Here is a 17117-nt window from a genome sequence, read left to right on the forward strand (position 1 = left end):
TTTAGAGAGTCCTGTGAAAGACCTCATAGCCCTAATGGATCTTTATAGATGACTCAGAGCTTTAGGGACTCAGGCTCTTACTAAGGAATGGTTCATGATGATGTGTTTTATTCCATTTAGTATCGGTGCATGCTTAGGAGTTCCAGGCTTCAGATTAATAGTGAATGAGGACATGAGAGTGAAATGGTGCATGCATAGTATTGTACTATAGAAGAAGAGTGGATGTGCAGACATTTCGTGCTCTTAAAGGGACAGTCTACACCAGAATTTTTATTGTTTTAAAAGATAGATAATCCCTTTATTACCCATTCCCCAGTTTTGCATAACTAAAACAGTTATAATAATATACTTTTAAACTCTGTGATGATCTTGTATCTAAGCCTCTGCAAACTGCCCCCTTATTTCAGTTCTGTTGACAGACTTGCAGTTTAGCCAATCAGTGCCTGCTCCCAGATAACTTCACGTGCACGAGCACAGTGTTATCTATATGAAATATGTGAACTAACACCCTCTAGTGGTGAAAAACTGTTAAAATGCATTCTGAAAAGAGGTGGCCTTTAAGGTCTAAGAAATTAGCATATGAACCTCCTAGGTTAAGCTTCAACTAAGAATACCAAGTGAACAAAGCAAAATTGGTGATAAAAGTAAATTGGAAAATTGTTTAAAATGACATGCTCTATCTGAATCATTAAAGTTTATTTTGGCCTAGACTGTCCCTTTAAGTGCACACATGCAGGAGCTTTGTGCATGAGTCAAGGTTTTAGGCTATAGAAGAATTGACCTAGAAAGTAGGACATGCTAGGGAATTTTCCCCTACTGAAGCGTGGTGCATGCACAGTAGTTCTCTACTTAAGAAAAATGTTGCCTTCTTAGTTGTTCTGTGCTACATAAGAATGGTGCATATCCCAAATTTCTGCACTTTAGAAGAATGGTGACTGTGCACATGTTATTTGCTAGATAGAGAAATGATGCATGGGAATTCTTTCCTACTAAAGAATGTTGCATGGGCTGGATTTCTCTGCTGCAGATGAATGTTTCATGATCAAGAATTGTGTGTTGCAAAATAGGGCACATGCAGGAGTGTTGTATTACAAACCAATGGTGGATGGGTGAAATGATGCTCATGAGGTTGGTGTTACAGAACAATTACACACATGCAAGTATGAGGTAAAAAATGGTGCATGCACAGATGTTGTGAGTAACAGAAGAATGATTCATGATCAAAAATTCTGTCCTACTTAAGAATTTTGCAGGCTCCGGAGTATTGTCCTACTTAGCAATAGTTCATTCACAGTCGTTTTGAGCTACAAGGTAATTGTTCATACGGAGAAGTTTTTTTTTTTCCTTTTAGGAGTTCAGTCTTAGAAAATAATTACATATCCAACATTAGTCTTTAATAATAAAAATTATGATCATGACCTACTATGTTTAGATTTGTATAAGCCCCCCATCAATCAGTGGATGTGTGATGTTTACCAAATCAGTATATATTCCTTCACAGATGGAATAATATGTAGACTAGTCACTTTGCTCTCCAACATCTGGATCCCTTCTATGTGTAAGGTTGTATTATTCAGATAAATGACATGCATTTATTGCTTTCTGTGTCTATATTTATACCTGTATCTCTCTCCCTACCTGATTTAGCACTGCGGAACCTGTTGGCGCTCTACAAATACCTGATAATAATAATAATTGCAGAGTTCTTTTCTAGTCACAAGATCATTATGTAGGCCCGTAAGCATAGCCACCATTATTTGCTATCCTATATCACTATTACATAGGCCCCAATCACTCACCTTATGATGTCAACAAAATCTTTATACAGATCTGTATTACTTAGCCCAAGATACCTCAAGACCTCAAGGCCACACCCCTTCCTCCTGGCCCCAGGAATAATTTTAGAATTTGTGCATATTGAATATCTACTATTAAATAGGAGACCACATTGGGTAGGTCTGTAAACCATCCTGAGACACTACAATAGACCACAACCCTTCTGCTAGGAAATTATCCCTTTTCTGTTTATGCGTTACGTTGCTATACTAGGACATCCTCTCATGTTCTTAAATTAAGATAAAACATATTGTAATTACAATACTTTTCTCTAGCCTTGAAAAAACATAACATTCCAATTGAGCGTAAAAACTTTCTAAAAAGAATAATACATTGTTTCCTGTAATTGTTTTTATATGGTCAACCCCCGGCCTCTTGCGTTAATTGGAGGAGCCAATCTAGACTTGTTACTGAAGTATACAAGACTTGCTAATGTCATTTTGTTAACAGAACATTCATTGTTTTGCAGTTTACCTTATCCCTTCTGCTGAGTCCAGTTAGGAAGAGATGTGTAGCAGAGTTAGGCTTGTGTAGTCTACAATGTCACTTCCAATTGTCATAGGGCAAAAAAAAAAATCAAACTAAACCTTTTATATACAGAGTTTCATACTCCATTAAACATATTGTTTTCAGTCACATACCCACCCAGGGAGCTGAACTATTATGGAGGTCATACTTATCCAAACACAGTCCCCCATCAAGTTCTCCACAAATTAATAAACAATTTGTTGTTTACCAGAATGCTTGTTTATACAGTGTTTAAACCTAATACTTGTTCCAGCTCTACATTGTAAACTGGTGGTTGGTCACCACTTTGCCAGCTCAATCCTGTAATAATAACTTACCCTTGTCTTTAATAAAGGTCATCCTGCAGATCTGCTGCTCAAAGAAGCAACAAACCTATAAATCAGACCTCTGTCTCCAGCTAGTAAGAGCTCTTCAGTAGATTATTCACAACTGGCATTAGTACAGAACTTAACCCCATTCCATGAGAACTCAGACGCACCATAATATTCATCAACATGTGTGCATATTCTATCCACCACCCATCAATATACATGACTATTACCTACCCCATAAGTGTGACATACTCAACCTATTAAGGCTTAGATTACAAGTGGAGTGAAAACTTTGCTATTGTGCAATCTCCTGGCTTTTGCTAGAGCACTGATATATAATGCTACATTTTTTAGGAATGCTACATGTTTCAGCGCTACTATGTGTTGCGCTGCCACACTACACATAACTCACCATTTGTAATATGAGCGATGTTTGCATGTGCCACGCTATGCAATGGAAGTATAGAGTGCACTAAAAAAATGTTGGCCATGCTAATATTCTCTGGTTTATATCTTTAACTATTCACTAGTAATATCAGTTTGTGTGCGTTTTGTAGTGCAGTGTTGCGATATGGACAGGGCACCCTGTGCTATCAATAGCGATTCACCTGTAATCTAGGCTTAAGTGTGATTCTATTACTTATATCCTGAATTTACCTGCCTTTTCCCTTCACCCCCTCACTTTGGAGGTCTGTATGACTTACTCCATTAATATATGAGCTGTATCAGCAAGATCTTAATTACGATTCTAGCAAGAGATACGCAAAATACAATATTGGGGCCCACTATATAACCCTAAAGGCTATGACACACTGAGCGCAGCGTGATGATGTGGCTGTGCGCGCTCAGTGTGTGCTGCCTTTTCATCTCTGCATGCTCAGCCACGTCAGGTCGCATAGCTGAGCGCTCAGAGTTGAAATATTTGAACTTCAGAAGTGATGTGACGCTGAACAAAGCAGCTGCTTCGCCTCTCACCACATCACTTGCAGTGTGTCACAGCCTTAATACACAGGGCATCACTAATGCCAACAATACTTATCTCCCTTAAATGTTATTATTGTAAATTACCATCTGTTTTTGTGGTGCTATAATTAATCAGAAGGCATCAACTTGTGTGCAGCAACCTAATATCAACCTATATTTTAATTGGCTATTTTAATCTAGAAACAACAAAACTCGTTTTATTTTAAATGGAAAATACAATTTATTTCCAAAATAAAAGTCACAGATGCACAAAACACAAAAGGATTTCATCTAAAAATCAAAAGAGCATATATGAAGGGCAAGAGAAAGGCATAAAAAATAAATGGACTGTTAACATAAATCTGATTTTGTATTCAAACAGCTGATATGTGAATTTCAGAGAAAAATAGTAAAAACTGTTTAGAAAAGCAACTAAAATTCAGTCATCTGCTACCAGAACACCACCAATGATTGTGGATACTGTTGTTGGTAGCTAAAAAGAAGCTAAAAATGCATATTTTACCCCTACAGTTGCCTACATCACAATGTGTGGCTTTATTTCTGGAAAGAGCTCTTGCACTAAATTAAACCAGAAATCCATCTTTAATAGATGTACCAGTGTTGTTGTGACTAGGGATGCCACCACAGTCACGTTTTCCTGTACACTTATGAGTTATACATGCTGCAGGGTGTGCAGGTGGGAACATGAATCTCAAACCTAGACAGCACACAAACAGTGATACTGAACAGCACTATTCATGTTCCTCTCTGCACACCCTGCAGCATGTATAACTCATAAGTGTCCAAATAAACATGGCCGAGGTGCCAACCCTAGTTGAGGCAGTGTTTAAAAACCCCCCCAAAAAACCTTGATGGTACAAAATATCTATACTTCTAGGGAAATCTGCAACTATATTTATGATTCTTAATATTGAGCTGGTGATAAAAATGCTGCATGATTAAGGCACAGCAGTCTGTAGTCAATAACAGTGGGAATCCATTTCCTCTGAAAGTGTGATTTTTCTTGTGTGTGTCAATCTGTTTTTGCTCTCGTAACCTTTTGATAAAAACGCTGACATTCAAAAACATTTTGTTGCACATACTGTATTTAAAAAGATATATGTACATACTGTATATGTATACCTATATCCGGAGAGTGTGGAGTATTTTTTTAAAATTTCTTCCAATATTTTCCTTTTTGTGTTTTTTTCTTCTTTTTTTTATACATAGGAATATAAACCGTAGTAAACAGAAGCAAGAGATGCACTAAATAAACAACACAGAGGAGTTCAGACATGCTACAAATTATAGGGGGAAAACAGATGTGACTAAAGTTATGCCATTCCCTGCAGTCCCTATTTGCTCCTTTATATACTGTATACCAGTTTGAGTCTTATACCAAGCATTTTTATATTCCCTTTCAAAATATATTTCTGGCGTAGATCTTTCTTGAAAAGTAATACTTAACCCCTTAATGACCACAATGTACCCTGTATGTCACTGGTCGTTAAGGGTTTTTTCAGGACATAATAGCACAAGTCTAGCAAGAACATGCTATTAATGCCCTCCCTCCAGCAGGCTTTGTGGAATAGAGCAGTCTCAACGATAATGGCAAGATTGCGCTATAAAACAATCAAGTTCCAAAAAAAGGCCAGTGACATACAGGGTACGTCGCTGGTCCTTAAGGGGTTAAAAATACTAAAACATACATCCTGCTTAAAGGGATACTAAACCCACATTTTTTCTTTCATGATTCAGATAGAGGATGACATTTTAAGCAACTTTCTAATTTACTCCTATTATCAATTTTTCTTCATTGTCTTGCTATCTTTTTTTAAAAAGCAGGAATGTAAATCTTAGTAGCCAGCCCATTTTAGGTTCAGCACCATGGATAGTGCTTGCTTATTTGTGGTTGACATTTAGTCACCAATAAGCAAGCATAACCCAGGTTCTCAACTAAAAATGGGCCGGCTCCTATGCATCACATTCCTGCTTTTTAAATAAAGATAGCAAGAGAACGAAGGAAAATTGAAATTGAAACCATGAAAGAACAAATTTAGGTTTAGTGTCCCTTTAATATTTAAAATTTCTTGGAATCAGGCAGAAAAAAAACCATACAAAAAAGTAAAATATTTGCTTGTGTGTGATTTTCTGATACTGACTATAGTCCTTCAATGCAACAGGGAGAAGGCGATGCCTCTTATGGCTTTTAAAATATATTTATATATAAATGCATACATAAGAAGGTTGCTCAAGCCATTAAACTTAAAATCACAACCACTTTCCACAAGGAAATGATAAAATAATTCTATCTATATAATAATTAAAAACACAGTTTATTAACACATCTTAAACATAACTTTGTGAGACAAAAAATACTGTTTGTGACTTGTGTACTGATATTGGTGAGGAAATCCCTGCTCCCCACTGAATTTGAACATTAGTATAATATGATCTTACGAAGTGCATATTTGCATTGCTGACAAATTAGCTTAAATAAATTCTTATTTTTGAACAGTATATTGTGAGGTGTGGAATCTAATTTAGGCTCAGTTGATTAGATATTGTGACAAAGCACACACAACTGTTAGGCAGGTCTGTCATGATACAGGTTGTAAACCAAAGATCCAAAAACAGTTTTATACTTTATTGATATTTCATCACAGCCAACATAAAACTATATCAGAATGGTGGTGAGTATATGCCTTCTGACTACAGCAATTGGTAGAAACACATCCTAGTACTTTGAGTAAGTAGGTACCCCTCTAAATAAAACCTTACCTTTTCTGTTTTATATATGACCAACCAAAAACCTCAATGGGGAGCGGAAAGAGAAATGACAGTGGTAAGCAGGGTGTAATATATTGTGAATTTATTGGTATGTATAAACCAATAATTACAAATCTGGTTCTCTCTCACACTCTAGTAGAACCATATCAATATTGGCGAGTCAGTACCAAAGACGTACCATATGATAGCAAGGATGGTAAGAAAACCTTTGCCTAAGTCTGAGGAAGCACAGTGTGTTTGACTTTTCTACTAAATGCTGCTTAAGTACACACTGGAATAATTTAGTGAATGTATGCAAGGAAGACTATATGGCCTTCTTGCACAAATGCAACAGCGGAGCAGGCATGCAACAGGAGGTAAAATAAAATAAAATCTTTATTCAACACAAAGCACCAGACAGCATTGCAAATAAAAAGAAAAGTTGTGTTTTGGCTCACAAAGGTGCCTTAATCATAGATCAAAATCTCCAATACTCCTGCCCCTATATTTAAAGAAACAGAATACAAGCCGATTAATCATTTGAAAAAATCTTTCTCTGTAGACAATAAAATATTTAAAGGTACATAGTATATAGGGTATGATAATATAAGTGATCCCAATGGCGTAAAGAAGACATTCTCAAATTTGGCCATCCAGAGGTTTTGGAACATTTCCCATGATGCTCAGCCAGCATATCAGCTGGCTGAGCATCATGGGAAATGTAGGTCCAAAACCACTGGAGGGCCAAGTTTGAGGATGTCTGGCGTAGAGTTTAACTAATAGCAATGTCAACAATACACATAAAACCACATAAAATAATAAAGGATAATGATATATAAAGCTATAATAACAACATGTAATTATTTCAATACCAAAAGTTAATTAAATTAGCTACAATATTGAATCCTAATGGAACCCTAGTATTTAGGGTACAAATCTAATAGGCCTCAAGGGATGACAAGGGTGGGGAGAAAACCATTGCCTAAGTCTGAGGAACCACAGTGTGTTTGACTTTTCTACTAAAAGCTGCTGCAGTAGACACACACACACACTGTTAGAATTTAGTGCATTTTTTACAAGGACAGAGACTCATTATTTGCATAAGCCTTTTCCTTTACTACTCAACAGCCATTCAGTAACAATAAATAGTTTAAACATTTAACATAGAAATCACATAAATGAATATAGTGACCAATGAAATACAACCCTGTATGGTGTGATCTAAAGCAGACCAATCAGAACAGTTAATTCTGTTATAAACTGTCCACATGGTATCCAAACTGCCTCTTTGAACTTTGCTGCTCTCAAAGATAAGTATATTTTGTGAGCTCTATATTTGTGAATATTTAATTTTGTATATTATAATAATTCTGTTTGGTTTTTTTTCTCTATTAATTGTGTGACTTTTATTCTTGTTTTCTTTAATTTGCATTATTTTTTTATTATTTTCAATAAAGTTTTTTCTGCTTTTGGTATAATTTTATTTATTTATCTCTTTCCGTTTCTGCTCATTTTCCCTTTATTTTGTTTATTTGTTTAGTTTTTCTACTCTAATTTTATACTTACTTCACATTAATGCACTCTCTTAGTACTCTGCTCGGTGTTGTGGCGTCTTCGTCGGTTTTCTGTATCTTTTGGTCCGACATTTCCTGTTTCCTGTGCGCGCTTCCACGCCCCATTTTGTGATGCAGCTGTCTTCTCTTTGGCACTGCATCATCTCTCCCGCCCATTATTTCTCCTCACAGGACTTCCAGACAGATCGCAATATTTGTTGCTTTGAGTTTAGTAGAAGTTGATATTTTAGACAGAATATAGTAACGTTTTTTGACTTGTTATCTTAATACTAAATCCTCAGTTTATTTCAATAACTTATTTATTTAATACAATTTTTTAAAAATGTTTTATTGATTGTGTGCCATAATTTATTTAATTCTATTGTTAATGAACTTTTAATTATTAATTATTTGTTTTTATTAATTATTTATTTATTTTAAAATATCTCAAGAAGAATCTCATTCTTTTTCAGAACAATCTATTAAAAATATGCTTGATGGTTCTATTAAAGAATTAAAACAACAATTTCAGACAGTTATTAATTCTGTCAAAAATCCTGGTTCCCCAAGGAAAGCTTCCAGAAAAACAAAACATTTATCTAAAAAATTTAAAACAAAAAATGTTGGTAATAGAGGTAATAGTTCAGACAAGAGAGATAATTCTTGTGATTCTCTTCATCTTTCCTTAGATTCTGATTCAAAGTCTGAGATTATTGCTCCTTAAAAAACGTGCTGCCAAGAGAAAGGTAGACAGAGGCCTCTATTTAACAAAGGTTTTGCGGACCTGATCCAACAGTGCGGATCAGGTCCGCCAGACCTCGCTGAATGCAGAGAGCAATACGCTCTCCGTATTCAGCATTGCACCAGCAGTTCACAAGAGCTGCTGGTGCAACGCTGCCCCCTGCAGACTCGCGGCCAATCAGCTGCCAGCAGGGAGGTGTCAATCAACCCGATCGTACTCGATCTGGTTGAATTGTGGCGATTCCTGACCGCCTCATCAGAGCAGGCGGACAGGGTTATGGAGCAGCGGTCTTTGTGACTGCTGCTTCATAACTGCTGTTTCTGGCGAGTCTGAAGACTCGCCAGAAACCCGGGCCGTCAAGCTCCTTTCGGAGCTTGATAGATAGGCCCCTTAGTCTCTACATCTGAGTCTTCAGACTCCAATATGGATACTGATAATAATTCTTGGCAGTCTATTTTTACCCCAGAATTTTCAGATAGTAGTTCTTCTGATTATACCCCTAAAGTTAAAAAAGCTAAAAAAACTTAAAAAATTGGATAAGAAATCTAAAGTTAAATTGGTTGATAATGAGGGTCTGGAATATTTAGATCCAGAAGATATCCAGCACCCTTGATCATCTAATTGGAGACCCTCTAAGAGGGAAGCTAAGTTTCCTTATCATTATATGAAGAAGTCTCTTTCTAACAAAGCAAGATCTACCCTTAGGACAGAGTGTTCTCGTCCAGATTTGCCCCATAACACTTCTGTTACACCTGAGATTGATGCAAATATAATTAAATTTGTTAATAACAAGAGTTTTCATCTCAAGTAAGGCCCTGACAGGTTTTTAAAGGCATGTCAAGATAGATATTTAGATACTTTGGGACCAATTACTAAAGTTTTTGAATTAACTGATGAAGCAATTGTAAATAAAGCCATGTTGGATCCTTATATTGTAAGACAATAGATCCAAAGATCTGTTTATCAGGAGATGCTAATACAACATTATCTACTCAACATAGAAAATAGACCCCACGATATCGGATTTTGCCTCTACAGGGATGGGTCCTCAGGCGGAGGGTTTACTTTTTGGAAATTTGGGTTTAAAAGAACTCAATTCTTATGTTAACACCTTTAATTCATTAAACAAGGTTAAAACTTCCACAGAAAATCTTTTATAACCAACCAAGTCGTGTTTTTGAATGGGCCGGGAAAGGAAGAGGTTGTTTTCCCGGTCGTCCATACTTCAGTAACAGACCTCAATTTCAGCAATTCCCTCCTCCAAACCCATCCCTCACAAATTTGTTTCCCTCAAGACAACGCTCCTGGACCCCAAGATTCTCAAGATCAAGGTCTCACCCTAGACCAATTACAGGACAAGACTACTCTCTTTACACAACACACTTTTTTTCCCACACAAAGTTGGAGGGACATTGTTCCTATTTATAAAAAATTGGGCCTTAATTACATCAGACGCTTGGGTAATTCAGACTATTTCAGGTCTTCTAGATTTTATGTCCCCTCCTTATCAATCCTATTGTCTTCGCAAAAACAATTGTAAAAAAAAGAAGAATACTTTCACCCTGTGATAAATCTGAGGAATCTGAATGCCTTTCTTTCTTACAACCATTTCAAGATGGAAGGAATTCATCTGCTGAGGGATTGTCTTATGGACAAAGACTGGTTAGTAAGACTGGATTTAACAGATGCTTATTTAACAGTCCCTGTTCATCCCTCTCATCACAAATTTCTTCGATTTGTCTGGAAAGATTCTATTTGGCAGTTTACCTGTCTCCCCTTTGGCCTGTCCTCTGCTCCTTGGGTTTTCACCAAAATCTTAAAACCAGTCATAGCTTGGTTGAGACTAAGAGGTGTTTGTCTAATCATATATTTAGAAGATATACTTCTTATGAATCAGGATCTTTCTCTTCTTCTTTTACCTCTTGTTCCTTACCTTCTGTCAGATCCAAACGGAGATTTTCACAACCTAGTACTTCAAGGTTCTCTTCAACTTATTGCATGGACAAGTTCAGGGGATCCTGGGCTTCCGAAGGTCTTTCTTCAGCAGCTAAATCATTGTTATAAGACTCCTGGGCACCAGGAACTAAGAAATGTTACTTATCCTTTTGGTCTAAATTGTCTAGCTGGTGCTGTGAAAGACATTTAGATCCCTTTTCAGTTCCTTTAAATGAAATTTTAAATTTGCTAACTTCTCTATTTGACACAGGTTTAGCTTATAGATCTATTAATGTTTATAGATTGGCTATTTCTGCTGAAAATGAATTGATTAATAATTCTCCTATAGGTCAACATATTTATATTTCTAGACTTATGAAATCTATTAAAAAGAGACCTCCTTCTGCTAAATATTCTTCTTTCTGGGATGTTTAATATTTTCTCTTTTTCAATCCTGGCCTTGTAATTAATTACTTTCTCTTAAACAACTTACTTGCAAACTTGCAACTCTACTTTATCTATTATATTGCAGAAGGGTTTCTGATGTAAAGGCTATAGATTTTTCGTCTAAAATGTTTTCACCTCAAGGTGTTGTTTTTAATATTTCTAGAAGAACTAAATCTATGTCTTCCTCCATCTTTTATCCTTATTTTTCTGATCGCTCCCTTTTGTGTGTGGTACTTTGTCTCAAGGAATATGAAAAACGTACTACTTCATTTAGAAATTATTCTTCCTCTAATCAACTTTTAATTTCTTTTTCACCTCCTCACCTTCCTGTTTCTTCCACTTCCATTAGTAGATGGATTAAATGGGTCATGAGTGAAGCAGGTATTGGTAAATCTTTTTCTTTTCATTCTATAAGAGTAGCTGCTGCTTCTAAAGCTTTTTGTAAATCAGCATCTCTTCGAGAAATTCTAAATGCCGCCGACTGGTCTTCAGATTTAGTTTTTAGACAATTTTATTTTAAACCTATTAAGTCTATACCCCAATGTTTATTACATTGATATTTTATGTTTAGCTTTAAACTTGCAAAATATGAGTCTCTGTCCTTGTAATATAATTCAGATTATCCTATCTTTGTGAATGAATAATCTAGATTTTATTAAAGAGACAGAGACGATTATTTTCCCTTCCTATATTCTTAGCCTGTTTGTATATATTTAAATTTGGATAATTATTTTATATATCATTATATCTCCAGGTCCTTCTTATTCAGGATTTTGAACTTTTCACTCATCCAAGTTTTAATCTTCAAGATTAAGATTCAAGTGGTGGATTATCTTTCAGTTCTTCAGGATTTCATCCTTTTTAAGTTTCGTCTGATGGACTATGTTTCATGTTTTTTCTCTATTTTTTTCTGGTTCCTGTTTTTTGTTTCGGTTTATGTACTTATTTGTGCAACTTTTTCTTCTCAAGCACCAAAGTTCAAAGAGGCAGTTGGGATACTATGTGGACAGTTTATATCAGAATGAACTTTTCTGATTGGTCTGCTTTAGATCACACGATCAAGGGTTGTATTTCATTGGTCAGTATAATAATTTCTGTGATTTCTATGTTAAATGTTTAAACTATTTATTGTTAAATTGAATGGCTGTTGAGCAGTAAAGGAAAAGTCTTATGCAAAATTATCGTCTCTGTCTCTTTAATAAAATCTAGATTATTCCTTCACAAAGCTAGGATAAATCGGAATTGTATGCAAGGCAGACTACATGGCCTTCTTGCAAAAATGCAATTCTTGTATCTTTTACCTGTTGCCATTTCCATGAAGAAAAACAACTTTGGTGGGAGATATCACTCTGATATGGATTCTGCCTGATAGGGAATACCTGCAGCTTCTTTCATTGCAAGCCTGCAATGAAACCTGTCATATGCAACCTCCATCATGTAGTCTGATAATCATGAACACTAATGATCAAGGGGTTGCCAGGTCTTTAAAGCCAGAAACACAGCCCCGAGCCCTAAACTTTTATGGGGAGAGGACTCTCTTTCCCTAAGCCTTGAATTGATCTTAACACAAGTCACTACCTACAAGATTGACATCAGTGGAGATTACATTTCATGTTGGCCAGCGAAGCACCACTTCCCTTGGTCAACTTCTGTCATCAACCACCAATTGAGAAAGAACTTCAGTAGATGACAGAGACACATTATTTGAGACAAGTGTAAGGGGCAGTTAAACGAAAGGGAAAAGTATTATGTGTGATCAGACAAAGGCAAACTAGCCCCAGTGTGGCTGTCAACAAACACTGTACCACTATGCAATTAATGGCAATTAATTGCACAAGGAATATGCACCCTCCACCCTCTTACCTTCAACCAATCAAAATCTGTTGTTATGTTACACATAATAAAATATCGTGATTCATTTAAAACAACAGCCAATATTAGCCAGATTACAAGAAGGGCGCTAATTTTGTTTCCGTCTGTGCGCAAACACTGCTCAAATAAACTTTTAATGCACGTGAGTTAGCACACATATTACAAGTTTAAAGTAAATTGTCTGTGCTTGAGCGAAACCTGAGGTGTGCTAAATTCTTCTCCACGTAAACTTTGATGGAGAGCTCAGAACAAAACCCCCCAAAAAACGAACTTAGCTTGCACACTAACCTGACACCGCGTTAGACCTACAGCACTAAAAGGTAGTTATGAATATTTTACATTACAAAGTCCTTCACAGAACAGAAAATGTTCTTTTTTATTTTTAAATGATATATATGTATACCAATACGATTAGGCACACTCTCATCAGCAGGAATGCAAAGAACCTGGGTGCAGAAGTAGTCAACTATTTATCCAAAAAATAACACTCTCTGGATTTAAGCACAGCAAAGCTTTATTCAGTGACCTTTCGAGGTGTACACCCTTTTCTCAGGTCTGAGGAAGGGGTGTAAACCCTGAATCCTCACTGAATAAACCTTTTTCTGTGCTTAAATCCAGAGAGTGTTATTTTTTGTATGTATGTGTATATATATATATACATACACACACATACAGAAAAACATATTCAAACACGTTACGAAATATTAAAATTGATTTAAAATGATTTTCTAACCTCTAAGGTATTTCACTGGAAAGGGCTCCAAATTGTGTGTGTATATATATATATATATATATATATATATATATATATATATATACACACACACACACATTCATAAACATACATTATAGCCCTTTCCAGTCAAACACCTTTTCATATATCATATTTTAACCCTTATATAAAACTTTTTATAAATATTCATATGAATATTTTTTTATTGTATTAGAAACTGTATACATGAGTGTAACACTTTATTTTATTGTACTTATGTTGTGTTTGGTGCACATTTTTTTTTTTTTTTACCCATTACAGTTTACGCTAGGTTTTCATTCACGTTAGCAAAATTATGTTTGTGGTCGAGCATACTGTTTACTTTCAACTTGTAATATACGCGCAGTTGTGATATTGCTTATTGCAACCTGTGCTAACTTTAGCATGCCACTGTAATCTAGCCTTATATCTATAATAATATCTATAATATAAAACACAATAATACAGAAGTAATAAGTTATCCAAATAAAATTTAATTCTAAAGTATATGCAATCAAATGCATGTTGAAAAATCTTTTAAAAACATTATTGGGATAATGCAATTTCTTAATAGGCATTTCAGCCTTAGGGCCAGATGATCTAAGTCTTCCACTCTGCCATACTTATCTAAGTTTTGTCAGTACTGCAAGGTCAGTCCCTCAAAAATGTAATAAAGGCAGATTTAAATGGAGAAATATTTATATGGATGTGAAGGATAAATAAATGCATTAAAAAAATCCCCCAAAGATTTTGTTTGATTTTTTTCCATGCCGGCAATCTTTTAATTATTAGACACAAATCTGCTAAGGCTATAGCCAGTAGACATGTCATAAGCCATGCCATGGATTGCTCACTGACTGAACTGCTGGTTCTGGGCCAAAAGACAACAATAGCAGGTTAACAGTATAACCACTATTAAAAGCACGTTACTTTGTTAAAAATGACATCTACTTAGCATGTGCCAAACATTTAGGGATAGCAAAATACATTTATGGAAACAACTAGCAATTGGTTATGAAAAGAACAACAATGAAAATGAAGGGATACATGTAGACCCATTATCCTTTCAATTACCATAAAAAAAGGACCAAACAACCTGATTTTCAAAGTATTTTGAAACTGTACTGGTCCACCTGATTTAGCACAGTATACAAATGGAATAATCACTGACATTATCCTACCTACACTCTAAAATATAGCCATGGTTAATATTTCCAATGAGAAAGCCCAAGGGATAATCAAAGAGCCTGTAAATTAAACTACTTGCAAGGTCACAGATATGGTCTCCAACAGTAGTCTGTGAGTAGAACTATAAGGAACCGTTGGTCTATTCCAGTTGCAGAATAGTGTATTCTGTACCAAGAGGGGTCAAACCTTGTTTCTTAGTCTGTACTAAATAACAAACACTTCTGCTGGAGCACAGCTTCATCTCAGTTTACCTTACTTCAAATACACACAAGGTTAACTAACTTTAGAAGAAAGGAGAATAGTATATGTGGAGGTCTCTATCTCCTTAAACTTGATGCATCGCTACATATTCCATCAGTCAGAGGCCATATACCCATGTGTACTGATATGGTTCAATGAGTGTGAGTTTAACATTGGAAAAAAAGGTCTAGCAACTGGCTTGATCAAAAAGGAAGGGGAGCAGGTGTTAAAATATTGTCCCAATTGGTATTAGCAACTATTTGAATACAAAATATTAAATGGCATATGACATTATAGGTACAATTATACAATGTAACAATAAATACCTTACATCCTTGTATAACAAACTTGTGAAAGTGGATGTGAATTCCTGTGAAATCTTTAAAGATCCAGGTGGACTGTGCCAAGGAGACACTTTTTTTTTACGTGATGCCTTCCATACAATGCTATCAGACCTGGAAATGTCCATCATTAACAATGAAGTTAGTGTAATCGGCTAAAACATGGCTCAAGTGGATAAAAGCTAGTGCATATTTTCATAATAAAGGTTTATTTGTGCATGGGCTTACAGCATCACATGTTCAGCATGTTTTTAATATACAGAATATTTTTATATAATTTTTTTTACTTAAATTGGGGAATTTTACAAAGCTAATTGTTTACACCCTATACACACAAACACACGCACAAATGACACACACAAACCCTCTGAATATCCCTGAATTGATCTTTGTGTTTCATATTTCTTATGCATACAACACATAAAAATAACAAACATGTCAGCCTGATTAGCTACAAAAGGACTCATTATCTGCTGCCAAATATCCAGATGAAGTTACAGCTTTCTCTATGTAAAGAGAAAACAAGAGAATGCTAAAGCATGCAATTGTTTTTTTCCTCTCAAGCAGTGCTATTCTTCTCATATGGAAAAAGGGACTACAGATCAGATAGGTTAAATTCTATTTATAAATATATATATATATATTGAAGTATATATATTTATCTTAAATATATTTGTGTTTAAAACTTGTCTCTAAAGCCTGAGTAATATTTTCTTATATTATCTTTCTTATTCCTTTACCCTTGGAGAGGGAGAAAAAAATTCTAAGTAAACATGATTGACAAGTAATAAGCTTACTTTGGTTTTCTATAAGGGATTGCACCCGTGACAACATTTAGAGACCACAAAAATGTCCCTTGGGAAAAAACAAGTCATAGAAGAAAAAAAAAGTAAAGAAAAGAAAATGTCTTTAAAAATGCAATATGAGGGGGATTTGAGAGGGGATGGGGCTTAATAATAAAACTGTACCAGAAAATATAAAATTTAAAAAAAAAAAAAAAAAAAAAAAAAAAAAACACTTGAATTTATCATGCACAAAATACCAAAATGAATTTGGGTGAAAAACAATTCACATTCTGAACATTTTCCTCCAAATGGAGGTATTTGGGGTTGTGAGGACCAAGTCAAGACTGAGCATGTGGTATCCACTGGTTGTTGTCCATGGGTCTCCGTAGAAGCTCCTCAACATGCCGGGCTACATCCATGCTGTCATCAAGGTCAAACTCTCCGTCAGGATCAAGCACCGAGTCTGGGCTAAATATTAGAAGGAGCAGGAAATTAATGTATGGAATAAAACAGAGACCTGCATTCAATAAACACAGAGGGGGCACTATAGCTCATATCTGTTTTTTTTTTAGAAACGCTACAGTCTTCACTTTCAATTTCTCTTTATACATACACCTCCTGTTTCTTCTTAAAGACAGACTACAATTTGCTGTTCCTCTTACACAGACAGACTACAGTTTGCTTATCCTTCTACACAGACAGACTACAGTTAGCTTATCCTCTTACACAGACAGACTACAGTTTGCTTATCCTCTTACACAGACAGACTACAGTTAGCTTATCCTCTTACACAGACAGACTACAGTTTGCTTATCCTCTTACACAGACAGACTACAGTTTGCTTATCCTCTTACAC

At 35.5% G+C, this 17117-nt stretch overlaps 1 protein-coding gene across 3 annotated transcripts in view; it reads right to left on the reverse strand.

Annotated features, from left to right (window-relative positions):
* Window positions 1-3854: 3854 nt before the first annotated feature.
* The window catches only part of LOC128645807 (signal transducer and activator of transcription 5B), a 981630-nt gene continuing 968367 nt past the window's right edge, over window positions 3855-17117 (reverse strand). For all 3 annotated transcript variants that reach the window (XM_053699073.1, XM_053699081.1, XM_053699087.1), the window contains one exon: window positions 3855-16729. In XM_053699073.1, the coding sequence (XP_053555048.1) occupies window positions 16600-16729 (130 nt within the window). In that variant the 3' untranslated portion in view covers window positions 3855-16599. The remainder of the gene's footprint in view (window positions 16730-17117) is intronic.

Source organism: Bombina bombina, chromosome 1, assembly GCF_027579735.1.
Source record: "Bombina bombina isolate aBomBom1 chromosome 1, aBomBom1.pri, whole genome shotgun sequence".
Classification (NCBI taxonomy): Eukaryota; Metazoa; Chordata; class Amphibia; order Anura; family Bombinatoridae; genus Bombina; species Bombina bombina.